Raw genomic sequence first — 21,572 nt, forward strand, 5'->3', positions numbered from 1 at the left:
CTTGCTTCTACCCTGCCCCACCTAAACAGGACTATAGCAAGAAGTGGGGCAGGAGTAATAGACAGAGAACCTCTCAGTCATCCTTGAACTAGGGCCTGGATTCAGCGTAGCAGTCCTCAACCTCCAAGCCAAACTTTGAAGGTGGACCCGGGGGCAACGCACCAGTCCAGATCCCAGATCCTTCCCCTCCCTTTGTGATAATCTATCCCATTTCTACCATGCCTGAGCACCTCAGACCAATGGGTCTTGAGCATGGTAGAATTGGGATATTCTCTCCAATTCTGTTTACTCCCACCTTCCCACCCTCCTTCCCCGTCCCTCTTCAGGGACCTTTCTCATGAGCAACTTCTCATGCAGGAGGTGCAAACACCCTACAATTCAAAGTGGGAGAGGAGTTCCCTCTGGAGTTCAGGGGCAGGGGGGGTCTATTCCCGGTATTTCCTAATCCCGAAGGCCAACGGTGGGCTCAGACCTATTTTAGACGTGCGAAACCTCAACAGGTTGATGAAGACGTTAAAGTTTCGCACGGTCTCCCTGGCTTCCATTATCTTCTCTCTGGATCTGGGGGATTGGTACACTGCCCTTGACTTGAAGGATATGTACTTTCATGTGTCTCCATAGTCCCATCCCACAAACAGCTCCTCTGCTTTGTGGTCAACAACACTCACTATCAGTTTACTGTTCTCCCCTTCGGCCTCTCGGCAGCCCCTTGGGTGTTCAGCAAGTGCACGTAGGTTATGGCAGCTTTCTTGTGGAAGCGGCAACTTTAAGTATTCCCATACCTAGACGACTGGCCAATCAAAGGCCACTCCAAGGACGAAGTGGAGGTTCATGTGAGCCTAGTTCGGACAACATTCCACAGGCTTGGTCTGATACTGAACATGGTGAAATGGACCCTAACTCCTACTCAGAGGATAGAGTTCATAGGAGCTCTCCTAGACTCCGATCAAGCCAGGGCATTTCTTCCGGAAACTTGCTTTCTCACCATGGGTGCCACCATAGAGGAACTCCGGCGATACCCCACCATTATGGTGAAAAATTGCCTGAAGCTGCTTGGCCATATGGCCACTTGTACATATGTAGTACAGCATGCCAGGTTGTGGCTCTGTGTCCTTCAGGCTTGGCTAGCCTCAGTGTATAGGCTGAACCGAGACCACCTAGACAAGTTGGTCACACTCTCTCCTCCAGTTATTGAGTCCTTCCGGTGGTGGCTCAACCCGCAAGTGGTGTGTGTGGGAGTGTCTTTCTCCGGGCTCCAACTTTCGCTGTCTCTAGTAATGGACGTGTCAGCAATGGGTTTGGGGTGCGTGCACTTCGGAAGAACAGGACTCCAAGTCTCTGGTCCCAAGCAGAATTTCCACTGCCCATTAGTGTAAGGGAGCTACATGTGGTTTTCCGTGCTTGCCAGATGTTTCAAATCCATATGGAGGGCAGATGTGTATCAGTATTGACAAACAATATAACAGCGTTGTTTTATATAAACAGACAGGGTGATGCTCCCTCCTCTCCCCTCTGCCAGGAAGCCCTCAAGTTGTGGGACTTCTGCATTGCCCACTCCATACATCTGCAGGCATCTCACCTTCCGGACTCTCAGAACAAACTGGCTGATCATCTCAGCAGGTCTTTTCACAATCACGAGTGGTCCTTCCGTCTGGATGTCGTAATCAATGTCTTCCAAAGGTGGGAATTTCCCCAGATCGCAACATGGCGCAGCAGGAAGTGTCAGCAGCTCTGTTCCTTCCTGAATCATGGCCTGAGGTTGCTCGTAGATACCTTTCTTCTCAATTGGAATAGGCACCTGCTGTATGCATTCTCGCCCTTCCCACTCGTATGCAAGATCCTGCTGAAGGTTCACAGAGAAGGAGCATCAATGATCTTGAGAGCACCAGCATGGTCATGTCAACACTTGTTCACCATGCTTCTAGACCTGTTGATGCATACACCTATAACACTGCCCCGGGTTCCCGACTTGATCACACACAGGGTCATGGCCACTTCCAGCATTCCAATCTAGAGTCTCTCCACCTCACGGTAAGGAAACTCCATGGCTAAACCCCTTGGAGCTCACATGCTCAGATTCTATTAGGGAGGTTCTTCTTGGCAGTCTTGGAAACCATGCATTCAAGCCACTTACTTGCTAAGTGGAAGAGATTCTCAATTTGGACACTGAAAAAAGACACTCCACCTTTACAGTCATTGATTCCTTTTATTCTGGATTATTTACTGCACTTAAACCGGCAAGGCCAGGCATTGTCATCAATAAAGATGCACCTGGCCACCATCTTGGCTTTCCATCCTGGTTCTGCTGGCCTGTCAGTATTCGCTAACCTCAGGGTTGGCCGCTTCCTCAAAGGGCAAGATAGACTGTACCCTCAGGTAAGATGGCCAATTCCCCCCAGGGGATCTCAACCTGGTGTGCTCAAGGCTAATGAGCCCTCCTTTTGAGCCCCTAGCAACATGCTCTTTCCTCTATCTTTCCTGGAAAGTGGCATTCCTAGTGGCTATAACTTCAGCCAGGAAGGTGTCTGAGTTTAAGACCTTGATGTCCAAGCCCCGTTATACTGTTTTTACAAGGACAAGGTACAGTTGTGGCCGCATCCAGCCTTCCTCCCAAATGTAGTTTCACAATTCCATGCAAATCAGGACATTTTTTTCCCCACTGTTCTTCCCTAAGCAGCATGCTAGTAACCGGGAACAGATGCTCCACTCCCTGGATGTCAGACGAGCATTAGCTTTTTACATTAAATGGACGAAGCCGTTTCTAAAGTCAATACAGTTTTTCATTGCAATTGCTGAGCGGATGAAGGGGCTCCCGGTGTTGTCCCAAAGGATCTTGTCATGGATCATGGCCTGTATCAGGGTGTGCTATGAGCTAGCAAAGATACATGCCCCAGCATTGACAGCGCACTACACGAGAGCGCAGGCTTCCTCAGTGGCATTCCTGGTGCAGGTTCCCATTCAAGACATCTGCAGGGCAACGATGTGGTTGTTGATCCACACCTTTACATCACATTACGCCATTACTCAGCAGGCTAGAGAAGATGCCGCATTTGGTAGGGCGGTGCTGCAGTTTGTGATTCAGTGAACTTCGACCCTTCCTCCTGGGAACCACTTGGGAGTCACTTAGTTGGAATCAACATGAGCAAGCACTCGAAATAAAAAAGAAACAGTTACCTACTTTTCATAAGTGTTCTTCGAGATGTGATGCTCCTGTCCATTCCAAGACCCAGCCGCCTACCCCTCTTTTGGAGTACTCCGTCAAGAAGAAACTGAGGAGGTGGCAGGTCAGCGGGGACCTATATAGACTGCCATGAAAGCGCGACTCCAGCGTGCTCCACAGCCGACCTGACGGGTACAGCTAGGGGAAAAACCTTCTGACAACTGTACACGCAGTGTACTTGGAATGGACATGAGCAACACATCTCAAAGAACAGCAGTTATGAAAGATAGGTAACTGTTTTTTTCTTAGTCTCTCTGGTGGTGGCAGAATGAGGCCACTTGGGGAGACCATGATGTTTTGTAGAATAGCAGAAGACAACTGTTTACTCCAGACCTGGTTGGGTTTTTTTTTTTTAAAGGGTGGAGGGATAGAGAAGCAAAAATAGCCACTCTCAGGACTAGTTGGATGAAATCTGAATAATAATTCTGCTGGATAAGCTTTCTAAAAAGTAAAACTTACTTTTTGGATGATTAAAATTCATTTTAAAGGAAGTGAAAATGTTAATATGACTTACACTAAAGTTTAGTTCCATTCCTCCTCTACTCTGCTTCTACTCTAATTCCTTCCTTTACACAAGTGCATATTCTGGAAATATGTAGATTTTGCACTCTTTCGAAACAGGTTGGAAATGTCATGGTTTCTGTGTACGAAGGGCATGCTTTTGCACAAAGCAACGAAAATCCCAGCTGCCGTTTTGGATATACTGCACAAGGGGTGAAGTTCCATGCCCTCTTAGAATCTTCTAAATCTTTGTTTACAGTTATGGGAGGTCCTTTTACAAGGGCCTTTTCAATCTTCAATCCTGCCTTTTCCTGTTGATAATCCATAAAAAATATCTGTTGCTGTAGATATGAGAGCCCCAGAGGTCACCCAAGAAATCAGGTGCTTCAAAATTGATAAAAAGAGGAAACATCATAAAAAGTTTTTATATTCTTTTAATAGTTCACAACTAGGAGATTTTTATCTAGAAATCATTTCCACTTCATAAAGTGGTTTATAAAAACAGTTACTATTAATAGTTCAGACATTTCTAAAAGGAATACAACTGTCACATTCTTCTGTACCAGATGTGGACTGGTCACAGAGCTTGCTTATACATACCAGCTGCATTCATCATAAGATCCTTTAATGCACTGCCAGGTATGATAAAGGTTCCTTTAAATAAGATCTTTTACACACAGTGCTATCTAGTGGCTGAACAGTGTAATACAGTTTAGCATTCCATGACATCTCCCCCTTTTGAGGTCTACATTCCTACCCTTTACAATAAGTTCAGTACGTATCAGTCTGTTAAGTGTCTCTGAATTGTTCTGTTTTTTTAATTACATGACCCAAACACACCACACCTTGGTTATCTAAGTGTCCATTAGTTGCAACAATTGGCTGTGGTCAATTTGGAATCTTTGAGTTGTCTTCTTGTTCTGTGTGTATCATCTATAGACTTGGCATTGTTAATTGTTCTTTCTGAGGAACAAACTGTAGATGTTGACTGTTTCGGTTGAACTCTCCACTATTGGTCTTGATCACATGATTTGGGCGTTGAATTCTTTTTCTACGTGACAGCTGGAGTTGTTCATATTTTTTTCTATCCAATTTGACATGAACATGGTCACCAGGAGCTAGACCTGGCAATTCTCTAAATGAATGATGTCTGTTGTAAAAGTGTTCATAAGCTCTTTTAGCTTTTTTTATCGGATTTGGCTACTCTTTTCATATCTGGCCACTTAGAAATAGATTCTTTTCCAAAGTTGGAACAGTAGTTCTGAGTGTGCTGGACTATATCCAGTAGTCGCCATTGGTGTTGCTCTGTGACTCAAAAGAGCAAGGAATGGATCTTCTTGCTGTAGGATTTTCTTGGTTGTCTGTACAGCTCTCTGTCTCTCTACTCACTTTTGGGTAATATGGGCTGCTACTAATAAGACCAAAATCATATTTTGTTTGGAATGACTTAAATTCTGCTGCAGTAAATTGTGATCCATTGTCCATCACTAGTTGTTTTGGAATACCGTAGTAAGCAAAAGTGCACTTCAGGTTCTTGATAACACTGTGACATCTTATGTCTTTCAAGTACATTATTTCTATATCCTGGAAAAATAGTCCAGTATGACCGGGTAATGATTCTGAATTTGCATAAATCTGCAGCTTGTCTTTTCCGAAGTCTCTTGGGTAGGGGTGTTTGTATTCTGTATGGTTCAGTATTGTCTCTCTAGTTCAGGGGTTGGCAACCTATGGCACGCGTGCCGAAGATGGCACATGAGCCGATTTTTAATGGCAAGCTGCTTCCTGACCGAGTCCCGAGGACACGCAGCCAGTGAGGGGCAGAGCCTGCGCCACCCTAGAGAGGAGCCGCCTCAGCGGCCTGCCAGTGGGCTCCCGCGTCCCCTCACTCAGCAAGGAGCCCGCTTACCTGGGCTGCCTTGGTATAGCTGGCCATGGTGGATTGGCAGTGCGCCGGGGGAGTGGGTTCGCTGCTGGACCCATTCCCGACTCCCGGCGGCAGTAAGCACCGGCTGCTGAGCCTCCCCGGGAGGAGGCGCCCGGCTGCGCCATGGATCGGTACTTGCTGGGAGGAGTGGAGAGCCCATCGGCGCTGAGCGCACAGCAGGTGTGGGTGAGCGGGAATCGGTGGTGGCCAGAGAGCCCTGGGACGAGGAGCTCGCATACAGTGGGGTCATGCGCCACCCAGAGCAGATCCTCCAGACACAGCCAGAGGGACTCTCTTGCCAGGGGGCACTAGTTGCGCTCGTGCGGTGCACCGCGGGGCCCCGAGTGGGTGAACTAGTTGGGGGCTGCAGGAGTGGGAGAAGCCCTCTGCCATGCCCCCCCCACGCACTCCCAGCCCTCTGTCCTGAGCCCCAAAGCCTCGCACGTCCCCCATGCCCATGCCCTGAGCCCTGTGCTCCGCACACACTCCAGGCCCCTGCCCTGAGCCCTGTACCCCCCTCTCACACACCCAGCCCTCTGCTTGACTCCTTCACGACCCCAGCCGTGACTCTTGCACCCCCCCCACATACCCAGCTCTCCCACACCCCATGCACCCCCTCATCCTGACTCTTGCACCCCCCACTCCCCCACCCTGAGCACCAAACGGGAGCTCCTGCACACACACACACCCCACATATCCACCTGCACCCCTCACACCAAATGGGAGCTGCCCAGGTAAGTGCCCCACACCCAAATCTCCTGCCCCACCCTGAGCCCCCTCCCTCATTCTAGCTCCTGGCCAGACCCTTCACCCCCAGCCCTGTGCTCAGTGCACTCCCACCCTCAGCTCAGTGCAGAGAGAGGAAGAGAATGGGCCAGAACCAGGGAGAAGGTAGGTACCCCCTGTATGTGGGCAGGGCTGGGACCCCAGACCGGCAGCGGGCTGAGCGAGTCCAGCAGCTGGCATCCCGGCTGGCAGGAGCCAGCGGATGGAACCCCTGAACGGCAGTGGGCTGTGGGGTCCCGGCCACCAGCCCTGCACAGCCCACTGCCGGTCTGGGGTTCTGGCTGCTTGCCCCTTGCCAGCCGGGGTTCCGGCCACAGGTCCCGCTCAGCCCACTGCCGACCTAGGTGAGCAGAACCCCAGACCAGCAGCGGGCTGAGTGGGCCAGCGGCGTAAGATCAACATTTTAATTTAATTTTAAATGAAGCTTCTTAAACACTTTGAAAATCTTGTTTATTTTACAATACAATAGTTTAGTTATATAATATATAGACTTATAGAGAGAGACCTTCTAAAAAAACATTAAAATGTTTTACCGGCACGCGAAACCTTAAATCAGAGTGAATAAATGAAGACTTGGCACACCACTTCTGAAAGGTTGCCAACCCCTGCTCTAGTTGATTTGCACTGGATCTTCTTTCAAAAGTGCAATATCATCAAATCCTCCATTGAGTTCTTCTGCCTTTCTCACTAGGCACACTGTGGCTGAGAAGGCTGGGTCTGTAGTCCTTTGATCACATGCAGTCAGAATAAATAGCTTTTGTCATTGTAAGTTGTTTCTGTAGTGAACTGGGCATGCAGTTCAGAATGCCTCCAGGCTAGTCAGAGCTGTGTCAGGAGACTTCTGGGGTTGAAAGTGATTGTAAGGCCCCTCAGAGAGGGCTATGACGTCAGCTCCTGAGTCAATTTTAAAGTCAATAGTATTACCATGAATATTCAGATTCACTCTCCAGGCAGGCTCTATGTCATCCTAAGTGATAGATCCCAGAAGCAGTGGCTCTTTATTGTCTGTACTAGAATTCTGCTACCTTACTGGTGCGGCAAACAGTTGCAACATGTCCATATTTCATACTCATGCATTACACTGTGTGCCTCTGGCTGGACATGCATCATTTCTTGGGTTATGATTTTTCCACACCTTCAGCATATAGTCTGGAATTTGTCCATCTTAGCCTGGTAGTTCTCTCTCCTTGCCTCAATGGTTTTATAATAATGACTTTTCACTTTCAAGTGTCTGTTTATACTTTTTAAGCTATTTTCAGGTTTTTCAGGTTGCTCCTGCTTTTTGTTCTGTTCTTTGACTAATTCTGACTGCTTTGCCATTCTGTATAGCTGTGGCTAGGGTTAAATCTCTCTTCACTTGTAGCTGCTGTGAAAGGTTTTTATCAATTAACCCAATAACCAGCCTATCTGATATTTTCATGTTTTGCATTCCCAAAAATCTCAGTTTTCAGCCAATACATGTAGAGCTCTTATAAAACATACAACATTTCCCCTGGTTCTTGAATTCTCTGCTGCAAAAAAAAGCTCTTTGATAAACTGCATTTCTCTGGAGTATAAAGACATAGCCAGAACTCTTTCACAGTCGTGTTTGTGATTGTCTTCAGTAAAATCAGAGGATTTAAATATATGCTCTGCTTGCTTTCCCATAGCATAAATTACAGAAAATACTTCTATATCACCAGTTTCTTTGTGGAGTTTGTTTGCAATGCAAAGTTATTGTTTCCAGTCTGTCCATTGTAAATGTTTGTCAAAGCTGAAGTTCTCTGGGGCATTGAAGATTAGCATATTGATAAGGTCCTACAACTTTTGTTGCTTTGTTCCTTCTGTCTGTAACCTTTGTTGCTGTTTTTCTTTTGTTTCTATTCTTACTTTATTTCTGATCTCATGCCATGTTCTTCTGTATCAGATATGGACTGGTCACAGAGCTTGCTTATACACATCAGCTCTGTTCATCATAAGATCCTTTACTGCTCTGCCAGATACGGCTGAAGTTAGTTTAAAAATGGTATTTTTCACACAGTGCCACCTAGTTGCTGAACAGTATAATACCTTTTACCATTCCATTACAACAACAATTTAAGACCGGCTTCTTGCACTCAGAGGAATTGTTTGTCATGTGTAAGGTATTCCCAGATGGCTTTTATTTTTGACCATCAAAATTAGGAATTATGGATTCTTTCCTTGAAAGCTGGCTTTTTTACCAGCAGTGATCCAACTTAAAAAGACTGACAGAACTATAGTCTTTGGTGATCAACATATATTTTTAAAGTTTCCCCAGCACATGATACTTTAAGATCTGACCCATTTTTTCCTGTAAAATTACATATTAATTTTGATATTAGAGTTCATAATTATACACCAGGTATATATATTTTCAAAAAAAGATTAGCTACTGTACCTAGTGAATGCAAGAATGTTAGAAAGTGTTGATCTAGAATCATTCAAGAAGACAAACTACAGTATATTTATTATCTCTTTCCAGCTGATAGAACTTAGAAATGTATATCAAAGTGTATCTTGGTATAATGGATTTTTATCCATATTAGGAAATTATGCCACAGTTGAGAGAGCTTTTTGCTTTCCTGTCAATATTCACTTCACAATAAAAATTGTCCCATTAACAGCAGAATAAAGAGACGCTCATGTAGTGTGATATTTGTTAGCCACAAGTTTGGGCTCTCTGTAGAGCATTTAAGTCACAGTAGTACTGCAGTAATGTTGAAATGCTAGTGCCAATGTCCTGGCCAAACTCCAGCTCATGTAATCATATTCAATGATTCAGTGGTTGCCTGTTCAATTTCTCTCCTACTTTCAACTGTCTGTTATTTTTCAGTCTTCAAAATGAGCAAACAAATGCTGCATTTCAGTAATGGGTGAATTGATCCCTGAGATTTAGGGACCAGTTCTGGCCCTGGTTCCAGCTCCATTAGGTCATTCTGGCTGCATGCAGGGACCATAGATGATCCACAAGCAGCTGGGGCAGAATTCCACCTGCATAGGAGCAATGTAGAGTTCATGTAAACAGCATTACACTATCCCCCTTGCAGCCTGCAGTGTGCAGGGGCGGGGCAGGGGGTAATGAATGCTATGGGGGTATTCTGGCAACTTGAGGGAAGGCTGCAAACTAAGCCCCATTAGCATAGATGACCCTCTCTCTCAACTGTTGGCCTATTTTATATCTTTTCACTTTTCATTACCTATCACAATAAGAATGGAGTGACAAGTACTTTCACTTACTTTAATAGGTAGGGTGTGTGTGTGTGTGTATAATTAGCCTCTTAGAGTTGGTAGGGCTACTCCCATGTTTTCAAGTTCTCTGTATGTGTATATATATCTCCTCACTATATGTTTCATTCTATGCATCTGATGAAGTGGACTGAGCTCACAAAATCTTATGCTCAAATAAATTTGTTAGTCTCTAAGGTGCCACAAGTACTCCTGTTCTTTTTGAGAGCGAGAGAGAGTGTCAGAGTTTGAGAGAGAGATTACCTATATGTGATCCAGGACTAGTAAAATTTCTTTCAGACATGAGGGAATGATACTCACCAATGATCAGAGAATCGCACACAGAAATAAGAATTCCCTATAGCGCTTTTTAACATAGCATATATCCCTATCAAAATAAGTAAATAAAAGCTGATAACCATAATGTAACATTCATGGTACTTGGGGCTTTAGATTAAATGCTTTAATTTTTAAAAGTCTGTTGGTGTTTGTTTATTTTGACCTTACAGAAACTTAAACTGTGCATTCTTCTTAAGTTACATTTTGACTTAGCCTTTACTTTCAAAAGTTCAGGGAAATAATTCCAGCCGTAGTCTGCATCATGTTTGTCCGTGGTCCCTTTCTTTAATAGCATAGGTTTGGACCAGTGGAAAATTTCTTTAACCTTTTACATTCTATTTGGAAATATTTGCTTCATAACAGGGCTTTATTAAACTTTTTTCATTTAATTGTTTTATTAGGTCTGCCTATGATTGTAATACACATTTATGGGCTAGTCCTATATAATTTAACAGGATTGTAGCTAATAGAGTTTAATATAACTCTATTCTAAACAATCTACAGAGTCTAATAGAAAATTGTTTCTTATCTATAGAATGTTTAAATCAGCCTGTGGAATTCAATGGCACAGCTATAATTCTCTATTAAATTCCATAGGATTTTTCCATAAGGGAACTTGTAAGATATGAGAGAAGACTACTTGAAATGTTTGTTCCACTTCATTGCCACATACTATAGCCCTTTCCTTCCTGTTCAATATCCTATGCTAATTAACAGATATTCATTTATTTTAGTATTTAGTATTTTAAGTTTACTTTGATCTTGTTTTTCCCCTCCACATTTTTGTTTATTTTTATATTCAGAAAAGTAGAAATAATTCTGTTGAATTCTCTGCCAGTTTCTTTCATTTATGTGAAGCTCATATGGTGCGTCAAGATATATCAGACAGTGAAAATGCAACATGCTTTTCACTATAGCAAAGCTCAACTCACTTGTGACTTCACTTCAGTCCTTTCCATGAGCTACTCAATCATACTGAATGAATGAAAATGAACACTTCAGAGGGGAGTATAATAAATAAATTAGAAGTATAAATGTTTTGTTATTTTGATAATACAATTAAGTTATCTTTATACATACCAAAATAACAGTTACTGTTTTTTTTATTTTTAACTGGTTTGGTATGGCAAATACTGTATTGCTCCATATATCTGAAATGTGCTTGAGATCAGAAATATTCAAATAAATGGGGATTGGGTCGTGTCACGCCATCTGGAGTGGCTCACGATCGTGAGTGCCAACCTCAGGGCAGACGGTCAAAAAACAGGGCAGACACCCAAACTGATTGTATGCTCTATAATTAGATTTCACCAACCCAGTAACAAGTGTGAACTCCTAAAGCACTATGACAGTCTTACCATGGAAGAATGAGGAGTACTTGTGGCACCTTAGAGACTAACAAATTTATTTGGGCATAAGCTTTCGTGAGCTAAAACCCAATTTGTTAGTCTCTAAGGTGCCACAAGTACTCCTCATTCTTTTTGCTGATACAGATTAACACGGCTACCACTCTGAAACAAGTCTTACCATGGCGTCACAGACAGTTCCCTTGGGCATTCCAGTCTATCTTGCCACCCAGGCAAGCTGGAATATGTGTTAGATGATCACTTTACACCAAAAATCACAATAACATTTAGGTAACTCACAGTCCCAAAGGATCAGTCACTTACATCAGATCAACTCTACTCAGATCTCAAATCAAAGACAACGCCTGTAGCCAATCCTGGCTAAAGATTTATTAACTAAGAAAAGAAATGGGAGTTATTTACAAGGTTAAAACAGGAAACAAATGAGTTACCGTCTTAGATTTAAAAAGGTAATATAAGTTTCTATAATAAGCAGCTTTAGGTGTCCTTTAGGGCTTACACATGATAGGCAGCATGGGGATTTCTTGCTTATATTTAGGAATCTTTGCCCCCTCAGAGTCCTGGCAGCATAAAGAGACCAAGTTTCTCTTTGATGGGGATTTTTATCCCCTTCACCTCAGATTCCAAGCTGATGGGATGAGTTCATGCACAGGTTTCCCTTCCTGGAGTGAGGAATGCAATCAACAAGGTCTCTGTCCTTTGGTACTAAACAATGTCTCATTTACTTTCAATGGGCCATCTTGTGTGCAAGACGAGCACTTTACCTTAATTAATGCATCTTTTCCTGTTTAGTGATACACACTACAGAGATTTACAATGCAAACACGCAATATAACTTTATACCATGGGATACAGATATTGTAAGTAGGATTAATACATGCAGCATCCTACAAGCATTCCATAAAGTCTAAAAACGTTCTTATAATGCTAACATCTGTTTTAACGAATTTTAATTTTAGTCAGACTAGAAAAGTTGTTTGTTTTGTTAACACCTATTTAACTTCATTGCGTAGCATTTTGAATAAAGGAAGCCTTTTTTTTTAATTAAGATTGAACACCTTTTCCCTTACAATTAAAGTGTTAGAGATGTATATTGTGAACTCTGAGACTTCCTAGAAGTTCTCCAGCAAGAACAGGGAGGACCAAATATTATATTCTTTACTTTTCTGTGTTTACAACAAAATAAAGAAAGCAAATAACAAACAATTTTTGGGCTTTCTTTGTGCATCATAAAGAAGCAAAAGAGGGCACATGCTCAGTTTCTTTTAGTAATGGTTTGCAAGGCTTCTTTAAATTTGTTTTCTATGAATATTCTTCATGGAAACTTGACTGGGGTTGTTGTGTTCATCCTGTTAGGGAGCAGAATCAATACCATGTTAGTAATCCTAGAACGATGGGGCTGGAAGGGGCATTGAGAGGTCATCGAGTCCAGGTCCCTGTGCTGAGGCAGGACCAAGTAAACCTAGACCACCCCTGACAGGTGTTTGTCTAACTTATTCTTAAACTTCCAAGGGTGGGGATTTCACAACCTCTCTTGGATGCCTATTCCAGAGCCTAGCTACATAGTTAGAAAGTTTTTCCTAATATCTAACCTAACTCTCCCTTGCTGCAGATTAAGCCCATTATTTGTTGTTCTGCCTTCATTGGACATGGAGAACAATTGATCACCATCCTCTTCATAACAAAGTTCCCCCAAATCAATAACATGGTTAAGGCTTGTCAGTTTCATAGCCAGTGGTACACAAGGGACTGATGTGGCCAGCATCACGTCCGACTGATTTTGACTTCCCTAATTTGGTGGATCGTGTTTCTTACAGACATGCAGCAGACAGACTAGCCTTCTCCACTGTCTCTCCTGTCCACGAGACCCTGGAGTCTGATTTCCTTGTCTGATTCAACAGCCTATCAGCACTCAAACCACCCAGGTTTCAAGTGTCTCAGCCTGAACTATCTCCTACTTCTCCTTCTAGCCTTTTCAACCTTTTCTTTCGGGATTCATTAGCATATCTTCTAGAGAATCCATTTTTCCCTCAGCTTGTTTTCTAGGTTGGTGGACCTTCCAGTCTCAGTTATCAAAAGTGGATGGCTTAAGACCATAAGAATGGCCATACTGGGTCAGACCAACAGTGGCCAGTGCTAGATGCTTCAGAGGTACAAAGAGAACAGGGTACTTTATCGAGTGATACACTTCTCATCCAGTAACATGGGCTTGTTCCATTATGTTGCAATAATCCTAATCATAGCCCTGATGGTTATAGCCTAATGGGAGGCATTATCTTTGAGAAGATTTGGGCTTCATAAATCAACTTCTCCAGACTACATCCCCCACCTTGAGTATGAAATATAATTGAGGGGGGAAAACAATAGAAACCTTATTGCTCTAAAATATCTATAATAAATATCAGATATCACAATTTGTCACAACTTGACTTCTCCTGAAATATATTATGAAAAAAACATAGCCTATATGCTGAAGATGCTAGACTCTATTTTAATGAGACAGGGGCAACTGGGTAATAGAGGGCTTCTTTTTCGAGTGCAGAAAATTATCTAATCCAGAGTAGAAGCTTATTGCACAATGCAAATTTACAAATGTGACTTGATTTGAAATATTGGCACTATTGTTGCCACCACTACTTTGAGTCAGTGCTGCGTTAGACATTTGGAGATCACCCTTACTGAAAATAATTGAGAAAAGATTGGGTAAAAAAGTAAAGTAAGGATAGGGGACATAGAAGAACAGAAGACATTTCTTTAAAAAGTAAGAGGAAGGATCATTTAACACAATTGACTAATGTTCTATCTTTAACATTCTAAAACCTCCCACATACAGTCAGAATATTATTTCAGTTATCCTCGTAAGACATTTTTTAATGTAATTTTGTAATCTATAATTTTAAAAGCATTGGGAAGGGCTTTGCTTAAAATCACTCTGAATTTTAACTTGTTACAATTTTATTGCTGTCACAAAGCAAGTTTTTTTTTTAAAAATCTGTTGTGTGTACTGCCTTTGACTGTTAGACTTGTACAAAATATTTCTGATTGTAATTGGCTTGCCTTCTGGTGGGTGCCCTTAAACCATTCAAATCTTAAAATCGTTAAAATGTTACTTAATTAACATTAGAATGGTATTTCCTTTACCTGGCATAAGCATGTTCATCAGATCATGCGTCAAGAGTACTTAGAGTTATATTCAGTGATGCAGTTGACTGAATGAGTATCCTTGGGAATGTCACTTAAGCTATATGTGTCTCATCTAGAAAACGGTACTCAAAATGCTTGCCTGCATTTTTTTAAAGCTCTTGAGATTTGTGAATGAAACTGCTAAGTTTTCCTGCTATTCCTTGTACATGATATGTGTAACAAAAAGCAATTGTAAAGATTTTAAATGGACATCATTTTCAGCCTCCTTACTAGAAACAGGTAGTGGGGAATTTTCTGTAGTTCAACAGACAGATGCCTGTTTTTTCCAACAAAAAGTTGGGCGTACTATTCCTCATGCTTCACATATCTGGTTAATAGAAAGCTGTATTGTTTCTCTTTGTCCACTGATCACACAATGCTTTTATATTACTCATTGACTGTAGGTAGGGGGTTTTGTTTTTTGTTTGTTTTTTTTACAGTGCAGGTTGGTAGAGCTTACACGCTATTGTCTGTTTAATTCCTACCGAGAGTGAAAGTTAGCTCTTAGCTACCCTATACGTTTCATTTTAAAATAAGCCTTTCTCTAGCAAAATTAGCATTGTCATGTAAAATAATGATTTAAAAAAATAAGAGTACAGTTTGATGTTACCTTTTTTTGAAGCTTTCTGTGTCCATATATGAAGTGTTTTTAATAGCAAAATTACTACTGGACAATTGAATTTTGTGTCAGATATTAACAGTGAACATTAAAGGGATACAGTAAGTTGATGAACATACAAGTAGAGCAGAGAGACTGTGTAAGATGCATGTACGTACTCACATTCTGAAATTAAGGTAGAATGAATTATTTGGCCCTGCCTCCTTTGAAAGATGCCCTTTAATCTCTTTTTCTCTGTAAGTACTCAAGAAGTTGCAATGTGATTTAATCTGTTTGAAGTATTTGATGGAATTCCTCAATTCAATTCACATTGTTTCTGGCTAAAGACAGCAATGTATTTAGGGTAGATTTCCAAAGCCAAGTATTTGTAACGTGTAATCCTAGATCATCATTAAAGTTCAGATTTATATTTTCATTAACTATCTCTGGCTGAAAGCACATAGCCAATTGATTTAGTTAGTTAAACAAAATTTATAATATGACATAATTAATGACATTCTGAATTTTAAAAATATTTTCAAGGAAAGAAAATTTCCAAAGTTTGTAGCGAAAGAAATGGAGAACATGTTTATAGAAGAGTTGCGGTCTTCAGTGAATTTGCTAATGGCAAATTTGGAAAGTCTTCCAGTGTCTAAAGGTGGCCCAGAATTTAAATTGCAGAAGTTAAAGCGATCACAGAATTCTGCTTTCTTGGACATAGGAGATGAAAATGAAATTCAGCTGTCAAAGTCAGATGTGGTGCTATCATTCACATTAGAGGTAAGTGAATATATCACATAACATTTGTTGATTATTTAAATGATTCTAGAATATTATTTCTTACTACCTCCTTATGATTAGTCCTTCCCCATTTTTGTAGTTATATTTAGAATTTCATACTCGTATGTTAAACAGCTAGACCATAATTTAATTTTTGATAATTAGGGTTTATGTGCAAACGTATGTACATTTTCCCCTTTAAACTAAGAGCAGGATTCAGGATCCTGTCAGGTGAGCTGTAGCCTATAGGATGGCTTTGGTTAAGAAATAAGTAAACGTTAGGTTTGGGGCATAAATTAGCCTAAATGTAGAGGAGTATGGGAAACTTAAGTTGCTAGTGTGAAAAAAGTCAAAGATAACTTGGAGATAAATTATGGGAAGGTAAGAATCAGCAACAACATGATGTAGGGATATGTTACCATTATGTTTTGGTTATAACTGGTTTGAGCACTGTTTTCAATGGATGTTTTTGAGAATTGTAAATGTTTTACTAAAATGCTATCTATATTGATAGTGGGGGGGACAGTGGTGCAGATGTTAAATTAAGTCGTGCGAAAAGACAACAAGAAGGTGGAGGAAATATAATTATGATAGAGGCCAACTTACTGTTAATTAGGATTATAATGGAGCATAGAAAGTGTAGTTTTGCTAAATTGTGAGAGAGTGCCTGTTAACCTCTGAAGGGTACCATTAGGTTCTAGTGTTATAAGTCTGTACTTCCTCTGTGATCAGTGGACTGATTTCCCCCCCCCCCCATTGATATACCATTTTGTCAATGAATGTGAGTATAGTAGAACCTCAAAGATATGAACACCAGAGTTACGGACTGACCGGTTAACTGGACACCATGTGGAACCGGAAGTAAGCAATCAGGCAGCAACGGAGATCAAAAACAAAAACAAACAAAAAAAACCTGAATATTGTATTGTGCCTGTATTGCATTTTAAAGGTAGGCACATCTGGGCTGCCTGTCCCCACCCTCACCCCCTACTCACCACACGGGGGGTGGGGAGCACAGCCACTTACAAGTAGGAGGTGAAGATGCTGACTTAGTTTCACAGGCACAGCTGTGAGCCCCTGAGCAGGGAGAGCAGGAGCAGCGCTGGGGTCTTCTCTGCTTTCCTGTAATCTCTGGGTGCAGTTCCTTCCCCTCCTCCCCCGGAGGGAGGGGAACAAGCTTGCATGCTCAGTAAGAGCCGGGAAAGAAACTTCCTGCAGGGCCGGCTTTAGGACCTCCGGGGCCCGATTCGAATACGTGGCGGCGGTCCGGGTCTTCGGTGGCGGGGGGTCTGCTTTGCGTCTTCCGCGGCACTGAAGACCTGGAGCGGACCGCCGCCGAGTGAGTAAAAAAAATTAAAAAGGCGCCGCGCGGGGCCCTCTTAGGCGTGGGGCGCGATTCCGGAGAATCGGCCTAAAGCCGGCCCTGACTTCCCGAGCTCCTGCTGGAACCTGGCCTGGAATGTCCTCTACTAAATAAATTTTCTGTAACCAACCTAGAGGTGTTAACTTCAATACTAAGTTAGGTTATTTCACCCTTATCTTTAACAACATAATATTAATTGGGAACATTTTAATATAAAAGTTACAAAATGTCACACTCTCTCTCCTTGTGACTGGCAATCTTGTATAAATTCCATGCTAATTTATTAAATACACAGGAATACTATTGTCCATAATTAGGAATGAAAGTGAAGGTTATCTGATCAACTCTGGAATTCTTTTTAATCCATCAGTCCATTTTGGCTTTCACTTCCTATCCTCCATTGTTTCAGCTCACCTGCATAGCTTCTCCAGAGGTTAAGGGTAAGAATCTCTCTTATTGTGTGGGAACGTATTATCATATTTATTTTAGTTTGATTTCCCTTGTGGGCAAAACTAGAAAAAGGCAAATCAGAAGTCTGATTTTGTTTTTTCTTTCTCTTTTTCCTTAATTTAATTATTTTTGCCTTAACTCTACCTCTACGACTATTAACATAGTCTGTCGTCTGCCATGGACTCAAAGCTGTAAAAGTTCACAAACAAATTATCCATTTTACTCAGCAGTAATATAAATAAACGTGCAATTTACATCTTCCATGCTCATTATTAATAGTAGCAGGAAAGACAGTTTTTGAAATCTTTTGTATTTTCCTCAAGAAAACAGCTATCTCTTTGAGAATACTCAGGAAGAATTGAAGGCCTTGATCCTGCAATCTTTTCCATATGGGTGCATTCTTGTACGCACATTGAGTCCAAAATACTGCAGTAGGAGAGCACGTGGGCATAAGATTTCAGGATCTATTAATGCAAACCCTATACTAGGGAATACCAGCCTCTCCTTGTGATAATAGCATGAGTAAAAAGAAAGACTGGAGTTTGTATTTGACACCTTTACATGTGCTCCATTTAGAGCGCATTCTGCGCATTTGAGAATAGTTACACGGCTGGATGAAAGTGCAACTTGGATTATATTATTGTTTTAATTTTTTTAACTAGTTTAAAATAAACTTAGAAGTGTGCATATACTTCTTAAACAATTGTTCTTTTCTAAGCAATGTGTCTTTAAATAAAAAGCTTTCAATGTTATTATTGGGGGAGCTGGTAAGTGATCCTTATATTAAGGTTGCCTAACACCTCCCATTACAGCTCCTTGTTTTTAGTTGTTTATAATTTGGCTGCTTGGGCTAAAAAGATTTCCCAAGTCAAGTATGTACACCTGTAATCACAAACATTCCGAGCATCTTGGATTCATTGTTAATTGGCTACTAGTGTAAGTAGCTGGGATTTTATTTGCATTATGAATAGCCTTCATTTAGGAGGACTCACACTTTTCCACAGAGGATGAAATGTGTAAAATGTCCAAAATGTTCAAACATAGGTGTTTCAAATTAAGTTCCTAAATAGTTTTCAAAGATGCTGATGAAAATTGGAGTTGTAGGTGCTCAGCATGTCATTTTTGAAAATGTCATATTTTTTTTAGCTGTTTGAAAACTTTAGCCTGTATTTTTAGGTAGGTTTAAATTTTGGGTCTGTGAACTGGGACTGTTTGTGCTTCTTTAAGGAACTGCTCTTCATCAGAGCTGATTGAAAAACAGAACTTTTGTCCTGGGGAAATTGCAGTATTTTGCCATTTTGATTTTATCTTAATTCAGGAAGCAAAGTCAAAATATCGAAACTTTTTGCGGAATAAAAAATTAGCATTTGGGAATGTTGAAATGATCCACTTTCACATTTTGATTGAAGGTAAATGTTTTCCCTTCCCCTTTCATTGCCATCTCTCTCCCTGTGCGTGAGCAACTGTGGTGCCCTGAGGGAGCTGAAGTTTTCAGAATCTACAATTCCTGTGAAGCACTGCAGCTGCTCCACTACAGTGAGAGACTGCAGTGCTTCCTGGGAGGTGAAGTCTGGCCAGGAGACTAGGACCATTTGGAGAATAGAAACAGGAGGTACATGGCACTACAATTCCCATGATGCATTGCAGTGGTTTAGGCAGAGGGAGAAATTCTGAAACTAAATGTTTCTCATTTCAGGTCAGGTCGGCTTTTACAACTGAAGCAGATTTATATTCTTAATGGAAAATTCCACTGAAGTTGATCTGTACCAGCGAAAAATTTTGGTTTTGATGAAACCCTGTTTTGAGGAAATTTTCCTTTGAAATTTTTCGACCAGCCCTACCCTTTACCAATAATTCCATGTCCGCAATTGTTGTTCCTATTTATTACTGTGGCTTCTAGAAGTCAACAGTTACAGTGCTTCCAAATCCTAAACTAAAATCTTCAACAGTTCTCTGCTGTAGCTATTGTATATACTTGACATGGCTTGGTGGCATTAGTAAATCAATTTATGGTTTAGAAGTGAACTTTTGAAGAAATGCTTCAACCTACACTGACTAAATGTTTTAAATAATATTGTCTCCTGTACTGTGTGCCACTTAAAATGTCAGTTCTGAAGTCATTAAGGAATTTAATTTATACACTGGACTTCAGAGCACAGTGATTAGTGGACACGAGTAACCGTTTTCTCTTAATTTTTTTTAAGACTTTTATGCTAATTCAGAACTCTCACAATTAAGCAAAAATGCTATGACCATTTTCTTTGCCATTACTGAGCCATAAAGTAAAATGCAAATGCATACTGATCACATTGATACTGTACCTGAACTGATAGTAATAATTTATTTGAGATTGTTTGATGCAGGAGGGGTAACCTCTCAAGTTTCATCCATTTGATTTATTTTTAATAAGATGCAAAATGATAGGAAGATTCTGATTGATACATGTATCAATGCAAAAACATGTCTAGCATTCTTGTAATGGGAGAGTTTTTAAGAGCAATTTAAATCCTTAATTACTTGGAAAAGAAGAAAAAGAGTAGGGCTTCTCCTCTACATGCAATATTCATATGTAAAAGGCTAACTTTTTTTTTTTTTTTAAAGAACAACAGTAGTCCTTCATTCCATGCATTAAAACAACAGCAGTTCATCTGCTAGACAGGTACTCAAGTGGTTGTGTTAGTGGTAAAATACATGAAATGAATGAGCTGTTAAATAAAACAATACATACCTCCCTTGTTTTCACCAAACCCACTTAAGAGAGTGAATGCAAAGCCTGAAAATAGTGCCATAAGTCTCCATAGCAGATATTGGTTGTGTAGCTCCTACAGTGCATGGCAGACAGAAAATGTCCTATTTTATAAAAGGAGATTGCTTTTTACCGAGTGGATGTTGAGAGTTTAATGGAAATGTCAAAAAAAGGCTTTCTGCAACTTGCTTTAGATTTCTAGAGATGGACACAAATTTCACACCATGAGTGACATATTTGGTAAGGAAATGTATTGAGATTAGAAGAATCACAACAGCCAATAAAACTAAAAATCAGAAGAATCATGAAAGCTAATAAATCTAAAAGATGCTCAGGGGTGACATGAAGAAGAAAAAATCTAATTTTCTTGTAAATGTTCAATTTGGGGTGAATATAGTTTTTCCACTAGAAACTTATCTAGCTTAAACAATGAGGAGTCTGGTGACACAGCTTGTTTTAGTGAATTTACAAAGCTCATATAGCCTTTTCTGTCATTGACAGGCTTTCTATAGGTCAAGAGGCTACAGTTCATTTTTTGACAAGTCAAAAAGTAGATTAGTTTTCTGAAGTGTTATTGTACGGGTAGCATTTTTTCAGCATGGGAGACTTATATTTTAAAAGCTGAGTGTTAAAAATCTGAAAGCCAGATTCTTGCCTGAGATCGATACATCCTATTCACTTAAAGCTAAATCTCAAAGAAAAAAAAGTGGGTGGGGGGAAACTAAGTTGAAACTGACATCGTAGATTTTTTTGAACTGAAGCATAATGAACTTATTCCTCTGTATACACGAAGCAGGAGATGGACAAAAACTGTCCCACTCGTTAAAGTATGAAGTGGTATCCCTGAAGGAAAAGCAGGATTATACTAGTACTTCTGTATGCAGTTTATAACATCTGAATGCTGGTAAATTGAGGACCTTAAAATATCCAGTCCATACTTCTGCAGGATGTGTTTAAATTAGGGAATCTTTGTCAGATACACTGAACAGCTATATGAGAATTATGAAAGACAAAAAGAACAGAGGGAATCTATTAATGCTATTTAAAGAATAAATCTAGGAAGCAGGTAATAAATTGTCCCTATATCTTG

At 40.9% G+C, this 21,572-nt stretch overlaps 1 protein-coding gene across 26 annotated transcripts in view; it reads left to right on the forward strand.

The window, feature by feature from the left end:
• The window catches only part of CADPS2 (calcium dependent secretion activator 2), a 570,146-nt gene that overhangs the window by 229,163 nt on the left and 319,411 nt on the right, over window positions 1-21,572 (forward strand). For all 26 annotated transcript variants that reach the window (XM_034768448.1, XM_034768267.1, XM_034768287.1 and 23 more), the window contains exon 5: window positions 15,687-15,923. In XM_034768448.1, coding sequence (XP_034624339.1) covers window positions 15,687-15,923 — 237 coding nt within the window. The remainder of the gene's footprint in view (window positions 1-15,686; window positions 15,924-21,572) is intronic.

This window comes from Trachemys scripta, chromosome 1 (assembly GCF_013100865.1).
Source record: "Trachemys scripta elegans isolate TJP31775 chromosome 1, CAS_Tse_1.0, whole genome shotgun sequence".
Lineage (NCBI taxonomy): Eukaryota > Metazoa > Chordata > Testudines > Emydidae > Trachemys > Trachemys scripta.